Source organism: Oncorhynchus tshawytscha, linkage group LG23, assembly GCF_018296145.1.
Source record: "Oncorhynchus tshawytscha isolate Ot180627B linkage group LG23, Otsh_v2.0, whole genome shotgun sequence".
In the NCBI taxonomy this organism is placed as follows: Eukaryota; Metazoa; Chordata; class Actinopteri; order Salmoniformes; family Salmonidae; genus Oncorhynchus; species Oncorhynchus tshawytscha.
In genome coordinates, this window is record NC_056451.1 from 5,203,737 (window position 1) to 5,220,006 (window position 16,270).

Here is a 16,270-nt window from a genome sequence, read left to right on the forward strand (position 1 = left end):
AGCAAGGATTGTTTTAAGGCGGAGATATGGTTCTTCTGTTGCAGTCATGCGCAGTGTTCTTGGTTGGTCATCAATCGACAAGATAATTGAAAAAAAACATGCTTATCTTATTTTATAATATACATAATTTAAAACGGCCAAGTTCTATTCACAATGGTATTCAGTTGGTAAGAGACAGACATTCCGTAAATACTAGGAATAAATTGTCCACCATCTATGCGTTATCCAGACAGAAAAAAGAAATGGGCAAAAGAACATTTTGATTTAGAGCAATAAAGAAATTGAATAAATTAACTGAGCAAACTAGAAACCTTTTAATATATAAGTTTAAACATTATTTAAAAACAATTTAAATATAGTATATAGAAGTGTTGTGGGACTATAGTAGATGAAGAATCAATATTTTTTTAGATTGAGTATTTATTGGGTCATTATGCTAGTGTGTTATATGTGAAAGTGTGTTTTGTATTTTAATGTTAAGGACTCTTGGAAGATTAGTCCAAATGGGGACTAAAAGAGATCCTAATAAAATCAAACACTAACTTTCATCTAGTTTGTTTCAGTGTTCGAAGAGCAAAAAAAACAGTGGTTTGATTTATTGATGGAACGTCACGTCAAATGCTTTCCTTCAGTTGACGAACATCATGGCACTAAGTTGGGACAGACATTTGGATGTCTAACATTGTCTAGATGAGACTAATGTGAGTTTTCATTTGAGCTTTAACAAAGTTAGACAAACTTTCCTTATGTCAAATATTTTTCAAAAATGTAAAATGTTTATATTGAATATATTTTTTATCCTTTTGTATTTACACATTTTAGAAATAAAGTTTTTTCAATAAGTTGGCTTTGATCTTGTAATTTTCTTTGATTAAAATCCTTACATTTTAAAGGTAGAGTCAGCGATATGACGTAGATGCATAGTGGGCCAATTTTCCGCAACAACTAAGATCATTGGCGCGCCAGGCTAAACGTCTCTGCTGTTTTGGTCCCTAAGAGTATAAGAAACCCATGTACAAGAGTGTGTGAGAGTGAGTCTTGCATCTCGCTCATGGAATGTTATTCCGCTAACTCTACCTTTTTTTTTTTTTTTAATTTAAGCAGTCATGGTTCAAGGTGAATTATCTACATCAATAATTATGCAAGTGTCCCTATGGAAATTAGGATTTTCCCATGTCATGATGATCCTGAAAAGGATTGTTCTGTAAGTGTTGGCACCCCCTAGTGTCACATCCCTATCAGATCTGAATATACATGCTTATGAAAGTAAATACAGTATTTTATAACCATGAGGAGAGTGACAGGGCGATTTGTTGGTCTGTCATTGACGAGGGCCTGGCCTAGTCCTAAGCAGCAGAGCAGCATTGGGAGTGAGCCCACAGGAGAGGAGTGTCTGAGAGTCCTCACTGTACCAGCGCTGTGGGAACGCACTGATGATATCATACGCTGTGGCATCTGTCCATCTGAAATTGTGAGGGAGAGAGAGTTGATAGTGATGGAATAGCACAGGACTGGGCTTTCATAACATGTCAAACAGACTGGGATGTGACTTTGTTCTGCCATGCAGATTCTTCGTCACTGATCATTTGGACAAATCGCGATTCCCATTTAGAGGAGTGGATACTTCGCTAGCCTCGTTAGTACATTTTCAAGCACGTCTCCCCCAGAATTTAATCAAGCATCTGACACAATTATGCCGTGTGTGTGTGTGTGTGTGTGTGTGTATATATACAGTGGGGCAAAAAAGTATTTAGTCAGCCACCAATTGTGCAAGTTCTCCCACTTAAGATGAGAGAGGCCTGTAATTTTCGTCATAGGTACACTTTAACTATGACAGACAAAATGAGAGAGAAAAAATCCAGAAAATCACATCGTAGGATTTTTAATGAATTCATTTGCAAATTATGGTGGAAAATAAGTATTTGGTCACCTACAAGCAAGCAAGATTTCTGGCTCTCACAGACCTGTAACTTCTTCTTTAAGAGGCTCCTTTGTCCTCCACTCGTTACCTGTATTAATGGCACCTGTTTGAACTTATCAGTACAAAAGACACCTGTCCACAACCTCAAACAGTCACACTCCAAACTCCACTATGGCCAAGACCAAAGAGCTGTCAAAGAACACCAGAAACAAAATTGTAGACCTGCACCAGGCTGGGAAGACTGAATCTGCAATAGGTAAGCAGCTTGGTTTGAAGAAATCAACTGTGGGAGCAATTACTAGGAAATGGAAGACATACAAGACCACTGATAATCTCCCTCGATCTGGGACTCCACGCAAGATCTCACCCCGTGGGGTCAAAATGATCACAAGAACGGTGAGCAAAAATCCCAGAACCACACGGGGGGACCTAGTGAATGACCTGCAGAGAGCTGGGACCAAAGTAACAAAGCCTACCATCAGCAAGGGCATTGAAGATGAAACGTGGCTGGGTCTTTCAGCATGACAATGATCCCAAACACACCGTCCAGGCAACGAAGGAGTGGCTTCGTTAGAAGCATTTCAAGGTCCTGGAGTGGCCTAGCCAGTCTCCAGATCTCAACCCCATAGAAAATCTTTGTAGGGAGTTGAAAGTCCGTGTTGCCCAGCAACAGCCCCAAAACATCACTGCTCTAGAGGAGATCTGCATGGAGGAATGGGCCAAAATACCAGCAACACTGTGTGAAAACCTTGTGAAGACTTACAGAAAACAGTTGACCTCTGTCATTGCCAACAAAGGGTATATAACAAAGTATTGAGATAAACTTTTGTTATTGACCAAATACTTATTTTCCACCATAATTTGCAAATAAATTCATTAAAAATCCTACAATGTGATTTTCTGGAGAAAAAAAATCTAATTTTGTCTGTCATAGTTGAAGTGTACCTATGATGGAATTTACAGGCCTCTCTCATCTTTTTAAGTGGGATAACTTGCACAATTGGTGGCTGACTAAATACTTTTTTGCCCCACTGTATATATTTTAAATGTAGGGGGTGGATCAGCTTTAATATTGCAAATAAATTGATAGAAGCCACAATGTAATTGCCTGCATTTCCCCATATTGTCTTAAATAAATACAGTATCAGTCAAAAGTTGACACCTACTCATTCAAGGGTTTTTATTTTTTTTCATTGTAGAATAATAGTGGAGTCATCTAAACTATGAAATAACACATGGAATGAAAAACATGAAAAACAAGTCCACTAAGCACGAACCAGATGGGATGGTGTATTCTTGCAGAATGCTGTGGTAGCCATGATGGTTAAGTGTGCCTTGAATTCTAAATAAATCAGACTTTTATGTATACTCCCCCCACCTTGTCACAACACAATTGATTGGCTCAAATACATTATGAAGGAAAGAAATTCCACAAATTAACTTTCAACAAGGCACACCTGTTAATTTAAATGCATTCCAGGTGACGACCTCATGGTTTAGAGAATGCCAAGAATGCAAATCTGTCATCAAGGCAGTGTGGCTACTTTGAAGAACCTAAAATATATTTAGATTGGTTTAACACTTTTTTTGGTTACTACATTTTTCCATGTGTGTTATTTCATAGTTTTGATGTCTTCACCATTATTCTACAATGTAGAAAATAGTAAAAATAAAGAAACCCTTGAATGAGTAGGTGTCAACTTTTGACTGGTACTGTATATGTTATCCTTTTATTTATACATATATACTACCGTTAAAGTTTGGGGTCACTTATAAATGTCCTTGTTTTTGAAAGAAAATCTTTTTTTTTTGTCCATTTAAAATAACATCAAATTGATCAGAAATACAGTGTAGACATTATTAATGTTGTAAATTACTTTTGTAGCTGGAAATGGCTGATTTGTTTTAATGGAATATCTATATAGGCATATAGAGGCCCATTATCAGCAACCATCACTCCTGTATCAGCATTTGTGGGTTCGATTACAGGCTCAAAATGGCCAGAAACAAATAACTTTCTTCTGAAACTCGTCAGTCTATTCTTGTTATGAATACTTACGGAAATAAGTATTCAGAAAAAGAATAGACTGACGAGTTTCAGAAGAAAGTTCTTTATGAGACTCCTAGAGCCTGCCGCCTCGGCCAAACTGAGCAATCGGGGAGAAGGGCGTTGGTCAGGGAGGTGACTTAGAACCCAATGGTCAGTCTGACAGAGCTCTAGAATTCCTCTGTGGAGATGGGAGAACCTTCCAGAAGGACAACCATCTCTGCAGCACTCCACCAATCAGGCCTTTATGGTAGAGTGGCCAGACTGAAGCCACTCCTCAGTAAAAGGCACATGACAGCGCACTTGGAGTTTGTAAAAGGCACCTAAAGACTCTCAGACTATGAGAAACAAGATTCTCTGGTCTGATGAAACCAAGATTCAACTCTTTGGCCTGAATGCCAAGCATCAATTCGAGGATACCTGGCACCATCTCTATGGTGAAGCATGGTGGTGGCAGCATCATGCTGTGGGGATGTTTTTCAGCGGCAGGGACTGGGAGAATAGTCAGGATCGAGGCAAAGATGAATGGGGCAAAGTACAGAGATATCCTTGATGAAAATCTGCTCCAGAGACCTCAGGACCTCAGACTGGGGCGAAGGTTCACCTTCCGACAGGACAACGACCCTAAGCCCACAGCCAAGACAACACAGGAGTGGCTTCGGGACAAGTCTCTGAATGTCCTTGAGTGGTCCTGCCAGAGCCCGGACTTGAACACGATCAAACATCTCTTGAGAACTAAAAATAGCTGTGCAGCAACGGTCCCCATTCAACCTGACAGAGCTTGAGAGGATCTGCAGAGAAGAATGGGAGAAACTCCCCAAATACAGATGTGCCAAGCTTGTAGCGTCATACCCAAAGAGACTCAAGGCTGTAATCGCTGCCAAAGATATTTCAACAAAGTACTAAGGGTCTGAATACTTATGTAAATGTGGTAATCTAATTGTATTTATTTTTAAAATTCAACTGGGTTTTTTAATCCCGTTTTTGCTTTTTCATTATGGGGTATTGTGTACAGATTGATGAGGGATAACAAAATCAATCCGTTTTAGAATAAGGCTGTAAGCTAACAAAATGTGGGAAAACTCAAGGGGTATGAATACTTTCCGAAGGCACTGTACATATTATATACATTTTACAGACACAGTATATTTTCCTTAAGTTATTGTTTTTAGTACCATCCTTCAGCTCCCCTCAACCCCTCTCATTATCTCTGAAGACCATCCAGTTTTGATTTCTATTTGCCATACAGTAACAGTCAAAAGTTTGGACACCTTATTTCAAGGGTTCTTTTTTATTTTTTACTATTTTCTACATTGTAGAATAATAGTGAAGACATCAAAACTATGAAATAACACATGGATCATGTAGTAACCAAAATAGTGTTAAACAAATCAAAATATATTCTTCAAATTGCCACCCTTTGCCATGATGACAGCTTTGCACACTCTTGGCATTCTCTAAAGCAGCTTCATGTGGTAGTCACCTGGAATGCATTTCAGTTAGCAGGTGTGCCTTCTTAAAAGTTCATTTGTGGAATTTCTTTCCTTCTTAATGCGTTTGAGCCAATCAGTTGTGTTGTGACGAGGTAAGGGGGTATACAAAAGATAGCCCTATTTGGTAAAAGACCAAGTCCATATTATGGCAAGAACAGCTCAAATAAGCAAAGAGAAATGACATTTCATCATTCCTTTAAGACATGACAATCAGTCAAAAGAGAACATTTCAAGAAATTTGAACGTTTCTTCAAGTGCAGTCGCAAAAACCATCAAGCGCTATGATGAGACTGGCTGTCATGAGGACCGCCACAGGATGTCACGATCGTCGTAAGAAGCGGACCAAAGCGCAGCGTGGTGTGAATGCACAATTTAATAGATGACGAAAAACACGACGTAAACTGTACAAAAACAATAAACGACTGTGACGCTATCATAAGAACTGTGCTGACACAAGCAACTAACATAGACAATCACCCACAATGACAAAACAGGCTACCTAAATATGGTTCCCAATCAGAGACAACAACTAACACCTGCCTCTGATTGAGAACCATATCAGGCCAAACACAGAAACAGACAAACTAGACATCCAACATAGAATGCCCACCCAGCTCACGTCCTGACCAACACTAAAACAAGGAAAACACAAAATAACTATGGTCAGAACGTGACCCAGAGTTACCTCTGCTCCAGAGGATAAGTTCATTAGAGTTACCAGCCTCAGAAATTGCAGCCTACATAAATGCATCACAGAGTTCAAGTAACAGACACATCTCAACATCAACTGTTCAGGTGAGACTGTGTGAATCAGGCCTTCATGGTCAAATTACTGCAAAGAAACCACTCCTAAAGGACACCAATAAGAAGAAGAGACTTGCTTGACATTAGACCGGTGGAAATCTGTCCTTTGGTCTGGACCCCAAATTGGAGATTTTTGGTTGCAACCACCGTGTCTTTGTGAGATGCTGTGTGGGTGAACGGATGTCCTCTGCATGTGTATTTCCCACCATAAAGCATGGAGGAGGAGGTGTTACGGTCTGGGGGTGCTTTACTGGTGACACTGTCTGTGATTTATTTAGAATTCAAGGCACACTTAACCAGCATGGCTACCACAGCATTCTGCAGTGATACGCCATCCCATCTGGTTTGGGTCTATGATCTGTTTTTCAACAGGACGATGACCCAACACACCTCCAGGCTGTGAAAGGATTATTTTACCAAGATGGAGAGTGATGGAGTGCTGCATCAGATGACCTGGCCTCCACAATCCCCCACCTCAACCAAATTGAGATGGTTTGGGATGAGTCGGACTGCAGAGTGAAGGAAAAGCAGTCAACATGTGCTCGCATATGTGGGAACTCCTTCAAGATGGTTGGAAAATTATTCTAGGTGAAGCTGGTTGAGATTGCCAAGAGTGTGCAAAGCTGTCATCATTGCAAAGGGTGGCTACTTGGAAGAATCTCCAATATATAAAAATATTTTGATTTGTTTAACACTTTTTTTTGGTTACTACATGATTCCATTTGTGTTATTTCATAGTTTCAATGTATTCATTATTATTCTACAATGTAGAAATTAGTTTTAAAAAATTAAGAAAACACTGGAATGAGGAGGTGTTCTAAAACTTTTGACCGGTAGTGTAGACAGGTGTGTGCCTTCCCCAATCATGTCCAATCAAGTTCTAGAAACATCTCAAGGGTGATCAATGGAAACAGGATGCACCTCAACTCAATTTCGATTCTTATAGCAAAGAGTCTGTGAATACTTACATAAATAAGGTATGTTTTTTATTTTTAATACATTTTCAAAAACCTATTTTCGCTTTGTCATTATGGTGTGTAAATTGCAGAGGATTTTTTATTTATTATTTCATGTGGAAAAAGTCAAGGGGTCTGAATACTTTCCAAAGGCACTGTACATAACATTCTATTGTTGCAAGAATTTTGTATAATCTAAATTGGAAAAACGTGTAAGTTTTGAATCTGGTGTTATTTTGTGTATCAGTTCATAAACCATGTGCCATGGAATTGGTACATCGAAAATCTATTCCCAATTATTTTGCAATCTGTATGGCACAGCTGTCAATTTTTGGGTCCTTAAATTAAACTGGTATACTTTTTTTATTTATCACAATTTTCTTTAACCTATTGTCGTCTTTAATGCAGGGTCGACATACAAGTTCCTTACTTTCTCCCCCTTCCATTTGCCTCTTCCATTTTCGCGGAATGCAAGATTTTAGTTCTGGGCGTCCGAGATTAACATGACCCAAAAGTCACTGTGACTGAGATGAAGTACTGTGAACGTGATGGACTTCCTGGGCAAAATACTCTGCACAGCATTTTGTGGCTCCCAACCCACCTGTGCTTGTCCAGATACTGGCGCAGATGACCTATGGTCTCTGAGAAACGCATCTTCATGATGTAGGTGTGCTCGCCATCCTCTGACTTCACCCTCAGTGTGGTGACATCACGGACCGAGTTATGGGGATCAGTCTCATGCAACTCCAACCTGAGTTAGAGTAGAGAGAACAGGTTCATAATCCACATTAGCAAATGTGTGTCCCTCTTCCAAGGTCTCCTCTGTCACAAGGTCCCGCAAGGCCCCCTAGTGGTGGAAGTGAAGGTATTGTGAATACTTCTAGACACCTGCGTACCTCTCTTTCATAGCCTGTAGCTCTGGTGTGTCTATGACGGTCACAGCATGGCTGTTTGAAGCATCAGAAGAGCCCTAAACACAAGACACAGGCATTTACTAGCATATAGTATACGCATGTCCATCATCTACAGGTATATGCTGAAACATGCAACAGATCTCAGTCTCACCTGTAGACTGGCTTTCACAGAGTCCCTGATGTCAATCACTCTACCAGCCTTCACCACCACCTTGGGCAGCCTGTTCAGGAATTGGTCCATTGTCAGTTTTCTGCCTGTGGGTAAGTCAATGTTCAAGTCAGAGCAAAAGAGGCTTGGGGTGAATCTCAAGTGATATACATATAGTTAAACCAACTTCAAATATGAAATTCAATTATTTCATTGATTCCTTGTGTCCTCTCCTCGCCTCCCCAAAGAAGATCCAAGGTTTCTCCCTATCTCATGCATGTTCAGGAGGAGGCGAGGAGAGAGGACTCGAGGAATCCCAAAAAATACAATTGAGATTCCACCCCTGCAGTTGGTTCAACTAGAGTGTAAAGTGTAGCATTTGTTTTTGGGATCAAATTGAAGCGATACAGAGGGGACCGACCGGGTATCTGGGAGACGGTACAGTAGGCGTGTTCTAAGCTGTCTGTTGATTTCTCCCCCTCTGTGCATCCAACCACAGCCTGCCCCTTCCCAGGGAACTCTGCCCACGGTCGCCTCTCTTGGAACTCCTCCTCTCGCCTGTCGTGAACCTGTGTACACCGAAAGAGGACGTCCCACTACTCACCACAAAACAAACAGGAAATACATTGTCCATGTAATCCGTTTTCCTACCGTAAGCACATTTGAAATTCACGCATGCACACAAAGCACGCACACACACACCTGAAAGGGCACCCCGTCTGCAAACCTGTCCTGTAGCTCAGAAGGGAAGTATCCGTCCATCAGGTCTTGCATGCACTGCTGCAAAGTCATGAGCAGCAGGGTGTCAGACACATTGGACTGTTATACGAACTGAGCTTTCTGTGCTTATTCTGTCTGCTACAATCTGAGAGAGAGTCGAAACATTGAAATCAAAGAATCTTCAGTGAAAATGTATCAAAAATCATGCCTGGTTCAAATATCTAGTCTGTTTCATTACCTGGTGTGTGTTGTACTCTCTCGTAATAACCTTAACAGTAGCTGATTTGGTTCTGGGTGCTGAGATTATGTACTGACTAGCCAGTCGGAGTATAGCGAGTATTCCCTATATAGTCTCTATCTGTACCTGTGTGCTGGCTTCCTGGTAAGAGCGGAAGGGCCCATTGAACATGAAGATGCCATTGCTGTAGAGCCGTAGTGGAATGAGGTGCTGCTGGGCCAGCTGTGCCCCTCTGGACGTGACCCTGACGTAGGACTCTCCCTCCCCAGCCAGGATGTTCAACTGCTGGATGTTCTGGAGCACCAGGTCAAAGTTTATCTGGAAGTTCCTCCTGGCCACAGAGGTCTCTGCAAAAGACAGGCCACCATAATAAGTGAATGCATAATTAAGATTTTCTGTTTGAAAATCATCCAGGCATCACATGAGCACAGCTCGTGAAACTTTAACTGGTGCATTGAAACAATGGCAGCTCCTTTGTACTGTTGGAAGTTACCGTTTGAAGATGTGATTCGATTAGGTTTTACTTGGCTGCCTGTTAAGGAGGGTGTACTGTTACAGCATGTTCAGATAGAAATGTATCACGTAGAAAGAATATGACTGCCTGTCAGATAGAATAGGGAATCTTAGCAGCTCTGTTAATTAGATTTCTATCAGCAGCATAAGGCTCAGCACTTAATAACTCCCTGGTTCCTTTACCTGGTTGCCACACCACTCTCTCGGAGCTCTGGGTCTGCTCAGCTTCCTCTACTTCCTGTTGACTGGCTGTGTCACGCTCCTCTCCGCTCCCCACCCAGATCATTCCGTAATCGTTCAGAAACCGCTGAGTGGGGAAAAACCCACTGTGAGTTTAAAGAAAAGTTTGCAGTGACATCAGTTAAAGAGGTGAACTAAACTATTTAGAACAGACTTAGAGATGACTCAACCACCACAACTCAACTTCTCTGTTATACTGTATGTAGAAAAGTTCAAGTCTAAATTGGACTGACTTGTTAAAATATATTGTAAATCACACAGACACAGGTTAGTGCTTCTACGGCTTTCAATACTGTGTGGTCCATCTATGTCTGTGCAATGTACCAAACTGTTTGCTGAGGACCAAAAAAGACATTGCTCTGTTGTATTACCATGGCGATGATGATCTTACCTCCATCTCCGATACCTGGCCCTGAAGCCTGTGGCATGTTTTTATGAGATCATCCTCTCTGCTCCTATCACTGTTTTTCTCTAAAAATCACAGAAACAGAACGGTTTTGGTTAACCAAACATAACTTGTTCCATACTCTTAATATCTTTTCTTTTCACTTAACAGAGATGAGGGTGGTGACGGAAGTAGAGAACACTGTATAGGCCTACATGGGGCTGTATTCCTATGAATACATGAATACTAGGCCTACATGGGGCTGTATTCCTATAAATACATGAATACTAGGCCTACATGGGGCTGTATTCCTATAAATACATGAGTACTAGGCCTACATGGGGCTGTATTCCTATAAATACATGAATACTAGGCCTACGTGGGGCTGTATTCCTATAAATACATGAATACTAGGCCTACGTGGGGCTGTATTCCTATAAATACATGAATACTAGGCCTACATGGGGCTGTATTCCTATAAATACATGAATACTAGGCCTACGTGGGGCTGTATTCCTATAAATACATGAATACTAGGCCTACGTGGGGCTGTATTCCTATAAATACATGCATACTAGGCCTACATGGGGCTGTATTCCTATAAATACATGAATACTAGGCCTACATGGGGCTGTATTCCTATAAATACATGCATACTAGGCCTACATGGGGCTGTATTCCTATAAATACATGAATACTAGGCCTACATGGGGCTGTATTCCTATAAATACATGCATACTAGGCCTACATGGGGCTGTATATCTATAAATACATGCATACTAGGCCTACGTGGGGCTGTATTCCTATAAATACATGAATACTAGGCCTACATGGGGCTGTATTCCTATAAATACATGCATACTAGGCCTACGTGGGGCTGTATTCCTATAAATACATGAATACTAGGCCTACATGGGGCTGTATTCCTATAAATACAAGCATACTAGGCCTACATGGGGCTGTATATCTATAAATACATGCATACTAGGCCTACGTGGGGCTGTATTCCTATAAATACATGAATACTAGGCCTACATGGGGCTGTATATCTATAAATACATGCATACTAGGCCCACATGGGGCTGTATTCCTATAAATACATGCATACTAGGCCCACATGGGGCTGTATTCCTATAAATACATGCATACTAGGCCTACATGGGGCTGTATATCTATAAATACATGCATACTAGGCCCACATGGGGCTGTATTCCTATAAATACATGAATACTAGGCCTACATGGGGCTGTATATCTATAAATACATGCATACTAGGCCTACGTGGGGCTGTATTCCTATAAATACATGAATACTAGGCCTACATGGGGCTGTATATCTATAAATACATGCATACTAGGCCCACATGGGGCTGTATTCCTATAAATACATGCATACTAGGCCCACATGGGGCTGTATTCCTATAAATACATGCATACTAGGCCTACATGTGTTGTGACTGGAACTCTGTGGTTCCAGAACTGTATGATATATATGGTAGGCTGAAATAACTACCTGTTGACTTCTGAAGAAGCTTCATTTTCTCCCCCAGAGCTGTAATTATTTTCTCCTTCAAATAGCAAATAACAAAATAAACATTGATATATTGTCAAGTCAAGAGCTTGGTCTGTACATATATCAATATTTAGGCATGTACTTCATGCATAGAATACTAGCCGGATGTGTATAGACTACTGCTGTTTTTAGTATCCGTTTTCAGAGTTGGGGAAGCTACTCTGAAAATATAGTTTACCAATTACTTCACACTGGAAGAAGTTGAGCTACAGTAAAGCTACCCTTAAGAGAAATATAGTTTGTTTAACTGAAGCTACTTTGAAAAAGTAGTTCACTACATCAAAACTGCCTTGTAAAAAAGTATTATATCTAAGTCTGAAAAGTCATATAAATGTACTGGGTTGAAAAATATAGACAGTGCATTCGGAAAGTATTCAGACCCCATGACTTTTTCCACATTTTGTTACGTTACAGCCTTATTGTAAAATGTATTAAATTGCCTTTTCCACCCTCAATCTACACACAATACCCCATAAAGACAAAGAAAAATTGTAGCAAATGTATTAAAAACATGTAACTGAAATAACACATTTACATAAGTATTCAGACCCTTTACTCAGTACTTTGTTGAAGCACATTTGGCAGCGATTGCAGCCTTGAGTCTTCTTGCGTATGACGCTACAAACTTGGCATACCCGTTTTTGGAGAGTTTCTCCCATTCTTCTCTGTAGATCCTCTCAAGCTCTGTCAGGTGGGATGGGGAAGGTTGCTGCACAGCTATTTTCAGGTTTCTCCAGAGATGTTCGATTGGGTTCAAGTTTGGGCTCTGGCTGGGCCACTCAAGGACATTCAGAGACTTGTCCCAAAGCCACTCCTGCGATGTCTTGGCTGTGTGCTTAGGGTTTTTGTCCTGTTAGAAGGTGAACCATTGACCCAGTCTGATGTCCTGAGCCCTCACAGTCCTGAGCGCCCACAGCATGATGCTGCCACCATCATGCTTCACCGTAGAGATGGTGCCAGGTTTCCTCCATACGTGACGCTTGGAATTCAGGCCAAAGAGTTCCATCTTGGATTCATTAGACCAGAGAACCTTGTTTCTCATGGTCTGAGAGTCCTTTAGGTGCCTTTTGGCAAACTTCAAACGGCTGTCATGTGCCTTTGACTGAGGAGTGGCTTCCGTCTGGCCACTCTACTATAAAGGCCTGATGGTGGAGTGTTGCAGAGATAGTTGTCCTTCTGGAAGGTTCTTCTGGAAGGTTCTTCCATCTCCACGGAGGAAATCTGGAGCTCTGTCAGAGTGCTCATCGGGTTCCTAGTCAACCTCCCTGACCAACGCCCTTCTCCCCAGATTGCTCAGTTTGGCCGGGTGGCCAGCTCTAGGAAGAGTCTTAGTGGTTCCAAACTTCTTCCATTTAAGAATGACGGAGGCCCCTGTGTTCTTGGGGACCTTCATTGCTGCAGACATTTCTTGGTACCCTTCCTCAGATCTGTGCCTCAACACAATCCTGTCTCAGAGCTCTACAGACAATTCCTTTGACCTCATGACTTGGTTTTTGCCACGACATACACTGTCAACTGTGAGACCTTATATAGACAGGTGTGTGCCTTTCCAAATAATGTCCAATCAATTGAATTTACCACAGGTGGACTCCACTCAAGTTGTAGAAACATCTCAAGGATGATCAATGGAAACAGGATGCACCTGACCTCAACTCATAGCAAAGGGTTTGAATACTTATGCAAACATTTCTAAAAAAAAACAAACAGTTTTTGCTTTGTCATTATGTAGAGTGATGAGAAAAAACAAAAACAATTTAATCAATTTTAGAATAAGGCTGTAAAGTAACAAAATGTGGAAAAAGTCAAGGGATCTGAATTCTTTCCGAATGCACTGTACGCTGTATATTCTTTTGGTGAAACATTGAATGGGTAATTGCAGTAGTTAGCTACACTGTTTACAGGGGTGGCTTCCACTGTTAGAGTGGCGGCAGGTAGCCTAGTGGTTAGAGCGTTGGGCCAGTAACAACTTTGGAAAATATGCTGCTGCTTGAGGAGGTCTCTTATTACCTCATCATACAAACTATAATAGGGATCTTGCCAATCAAAATATGAGAAGCCTCTTATAGCACACACTTATAGTATAAGTATAACTATAGTATAAGTCTATTGTCATGCAAACTACAACGAACAAAAGGTCCAACACAGAATACTGATGCAACATTCACACATTTGGCAGATTTCTTGTTTTTGTTTTTGTTTAGAAAACCTTTATTGGCACCATTTAGCTACTGTTCATACATACTGATACTTGTGTATGTATGTATGATACTTGTGTGACAGGCATCCTGTACGTGCAACTTCATCAGCATTCGGTGGTTGAGCTTTCCTTTAAAATGCATGCTTCTGATTGGTTGTTGCGGAGGATCACAGAGGTTGATGTGGTTGAGGTCGTTTTCAGATCTAACCAAAACGCTGTCTCGCTGGAGGTGTTCACAGAAGCGTTGTTACCGTTTTTTTCCCCATTGATTGCACTGGAAGTCGCTCTGGATAAGTGTGTGCTAAATACCTCAAATGTAATGTACAATGTAATTTCTTTGTCTGAACGTGTGTGGTACTTGGCTCACCTTGTGGTCAATGTCCAGGGCTTGGGTCTTCACCTTGGTTTCCAGCAGGGTCAGCCTCTGCATCATAGAGGACATCAGCTCAAAATCAATAGGGGGTGCACCTGTAGGGTTGAGTCAGAGTTCACTAGATCAGGAAGCGTAATATCTGTATAATAAAGGCTACTGTATGACACTCGGCAGACATTTTTCCCCCCCAAAGTGTCTTAAGGTACAATGACGCATACATTTCTTACTGATTCTGAGAACACTCTGTGTCAATGTTACTGTACATTATCAGAAACCCAAACAGGCTTTTTGGAAACCCACATTTGTGACCACAGTGCTGTATTAGGAAAATCAGACACATTATTTTGTGGTCAATGCACACCACATACTGATCTAACAACCATGCATGAGATTTCCAGTGTTGTCGAAATGTGACGTGACGTTGGTTGTGGTTGTGAATATCTCAGCACAGGGCGAGTTGTAAGGACATCAAACAAACATACAACAACTGTTGCTTTTCTTTTGTTTGGTTTTTGATCTGGAAGGACAGACACTATCAGTGGCTTGAGCCTGAGGCGCAGGGTGATTCAAAGCAGATACATCATTCAGCAGAGTAGCTTCATATTCTAAAGGAAAGAAAAGACAAGAACACAACCAGAATGACCCCAGGTTTTTAAAGAGCTATTCAGAGGCAGTATATGTTTCAAATAATTGGATATCTCATAGTTAGACTATAGCAGGGTTCCCCAACTGACGGGCCCGCGTGGGTGATTTTATTTGACCATTCAAGTTTTATGAGCAAAAAAGAATACTAAAATGATATTTATTTTTAAATGTTTTATTGTTAGTCGTAAAAGACTGTAAAAACACCAGCAAATCAGCTCCAAGTTATTTTAATTTTGGAAATCTGTTCCAAAGTATTCCCATGCACAATAGAGAGATACAGTATGTGATCGTATACCAACCTAAGCAAGGTTTGAAATTATTATGATTTAGTAAAATATTATATCTTCTTGTGGTCAATTTGCAGTCTACAAATGATTTGTAATTATGTTCTGCCTCCTGGCCAACTGCTCAAGAAAAATATAGTCTTTGAAAGACCTTAATCCCATACCTGAAAATGGATTCTCCTTGAAAGGCACTCTTCTCCTATTTGAGAAAAATTAGCAATCATCAGTAATGTAAATGAACATGGAAATCCATCTCATTTCAATACTTATTGTCTAGGAAAAGATCCACTTTGGTTTCTCTTGAACATACCCTTGCTGGTTCATGGGCCCGGGAAGAGGCACACGTCTGTTTTTCCTCAACATTGAAAGTGGTGAGCTCATCTCCTTACGTTCATGAAACACTTGGGGTCGATAGGATGCACAAATGGCTAGCAGGCTAGTGTAGAGGTAATTTTGTGATTCAACAAACCCTAACCCTAACAAAAAAAACTATATTTATGAGCACCTTGTACTGAACAAGACTGGTTACTCGCATCAATGCCTCTGTCTCGTCATCTAATATTCAAACACCTGGCTGACATTGACATGGTTGACATGCAAGCACATAGCAGCTAAAAACGCAAAATAAATGTCCTGAAAGTGTACACTTGGTTCAGTTAATAGGCTTAATAAACGAAATCAACTTTTATTTGTCATGCGAGGAATGTATGAATTACTTACAAGTGAATGACTCTAGATTCTGTAGGTTGGAATATTGTGCTTGCTCTTCTTTTACATCTAGAGGATTGTTTGGAGTTCGTTGCCATTGGTAACGTGGATC

At 40.7% G+C, this 16,270-nt stretch overlaps 1 protein-coding gene across 1 annotated transcript; it reads right to left on the minus strand.

Moving 5' to 3' along the window:
- Window positions 1-457: 457 nt before the first annotated feature.
- ubxn11 (UBX domain protein 11) lies at window positions 458-16,259 on the minus strand. The gene is made up of 14 exons (XM_042305135.1): window positions 15,761-16,259; window positions 15,615-15,649; window positions 15,004-15,126; window positions 14,516-14,616; window positions 11,892-11,946; window positions 10,386-10,465; window positions 9,938-10,061; window positions 9,368-9,588; window positions 8,986-9,063; window positions 8,705-8,852; window positions 8,287-8,390; window positions 8,118-8,191; window positions 7,823-7,972; window positions 458-1,463 (listed from the first exon to the last, which is right to left on the minus strand). Exons 1-14 carry the CDS (start codon window positions 15,829-15,831, stop codon window positions 1,322-1,324), a joined length of 1,506 nt encoding a protein of 501 aa, XP_042161069.1. The 5' UTR covers window positions 15,832-16,259; the 3' UTR covers window positions 458-1,321.
- Between the last annotated feature and the right edge of the window lie 11 nt (window positions 16,260-16,270).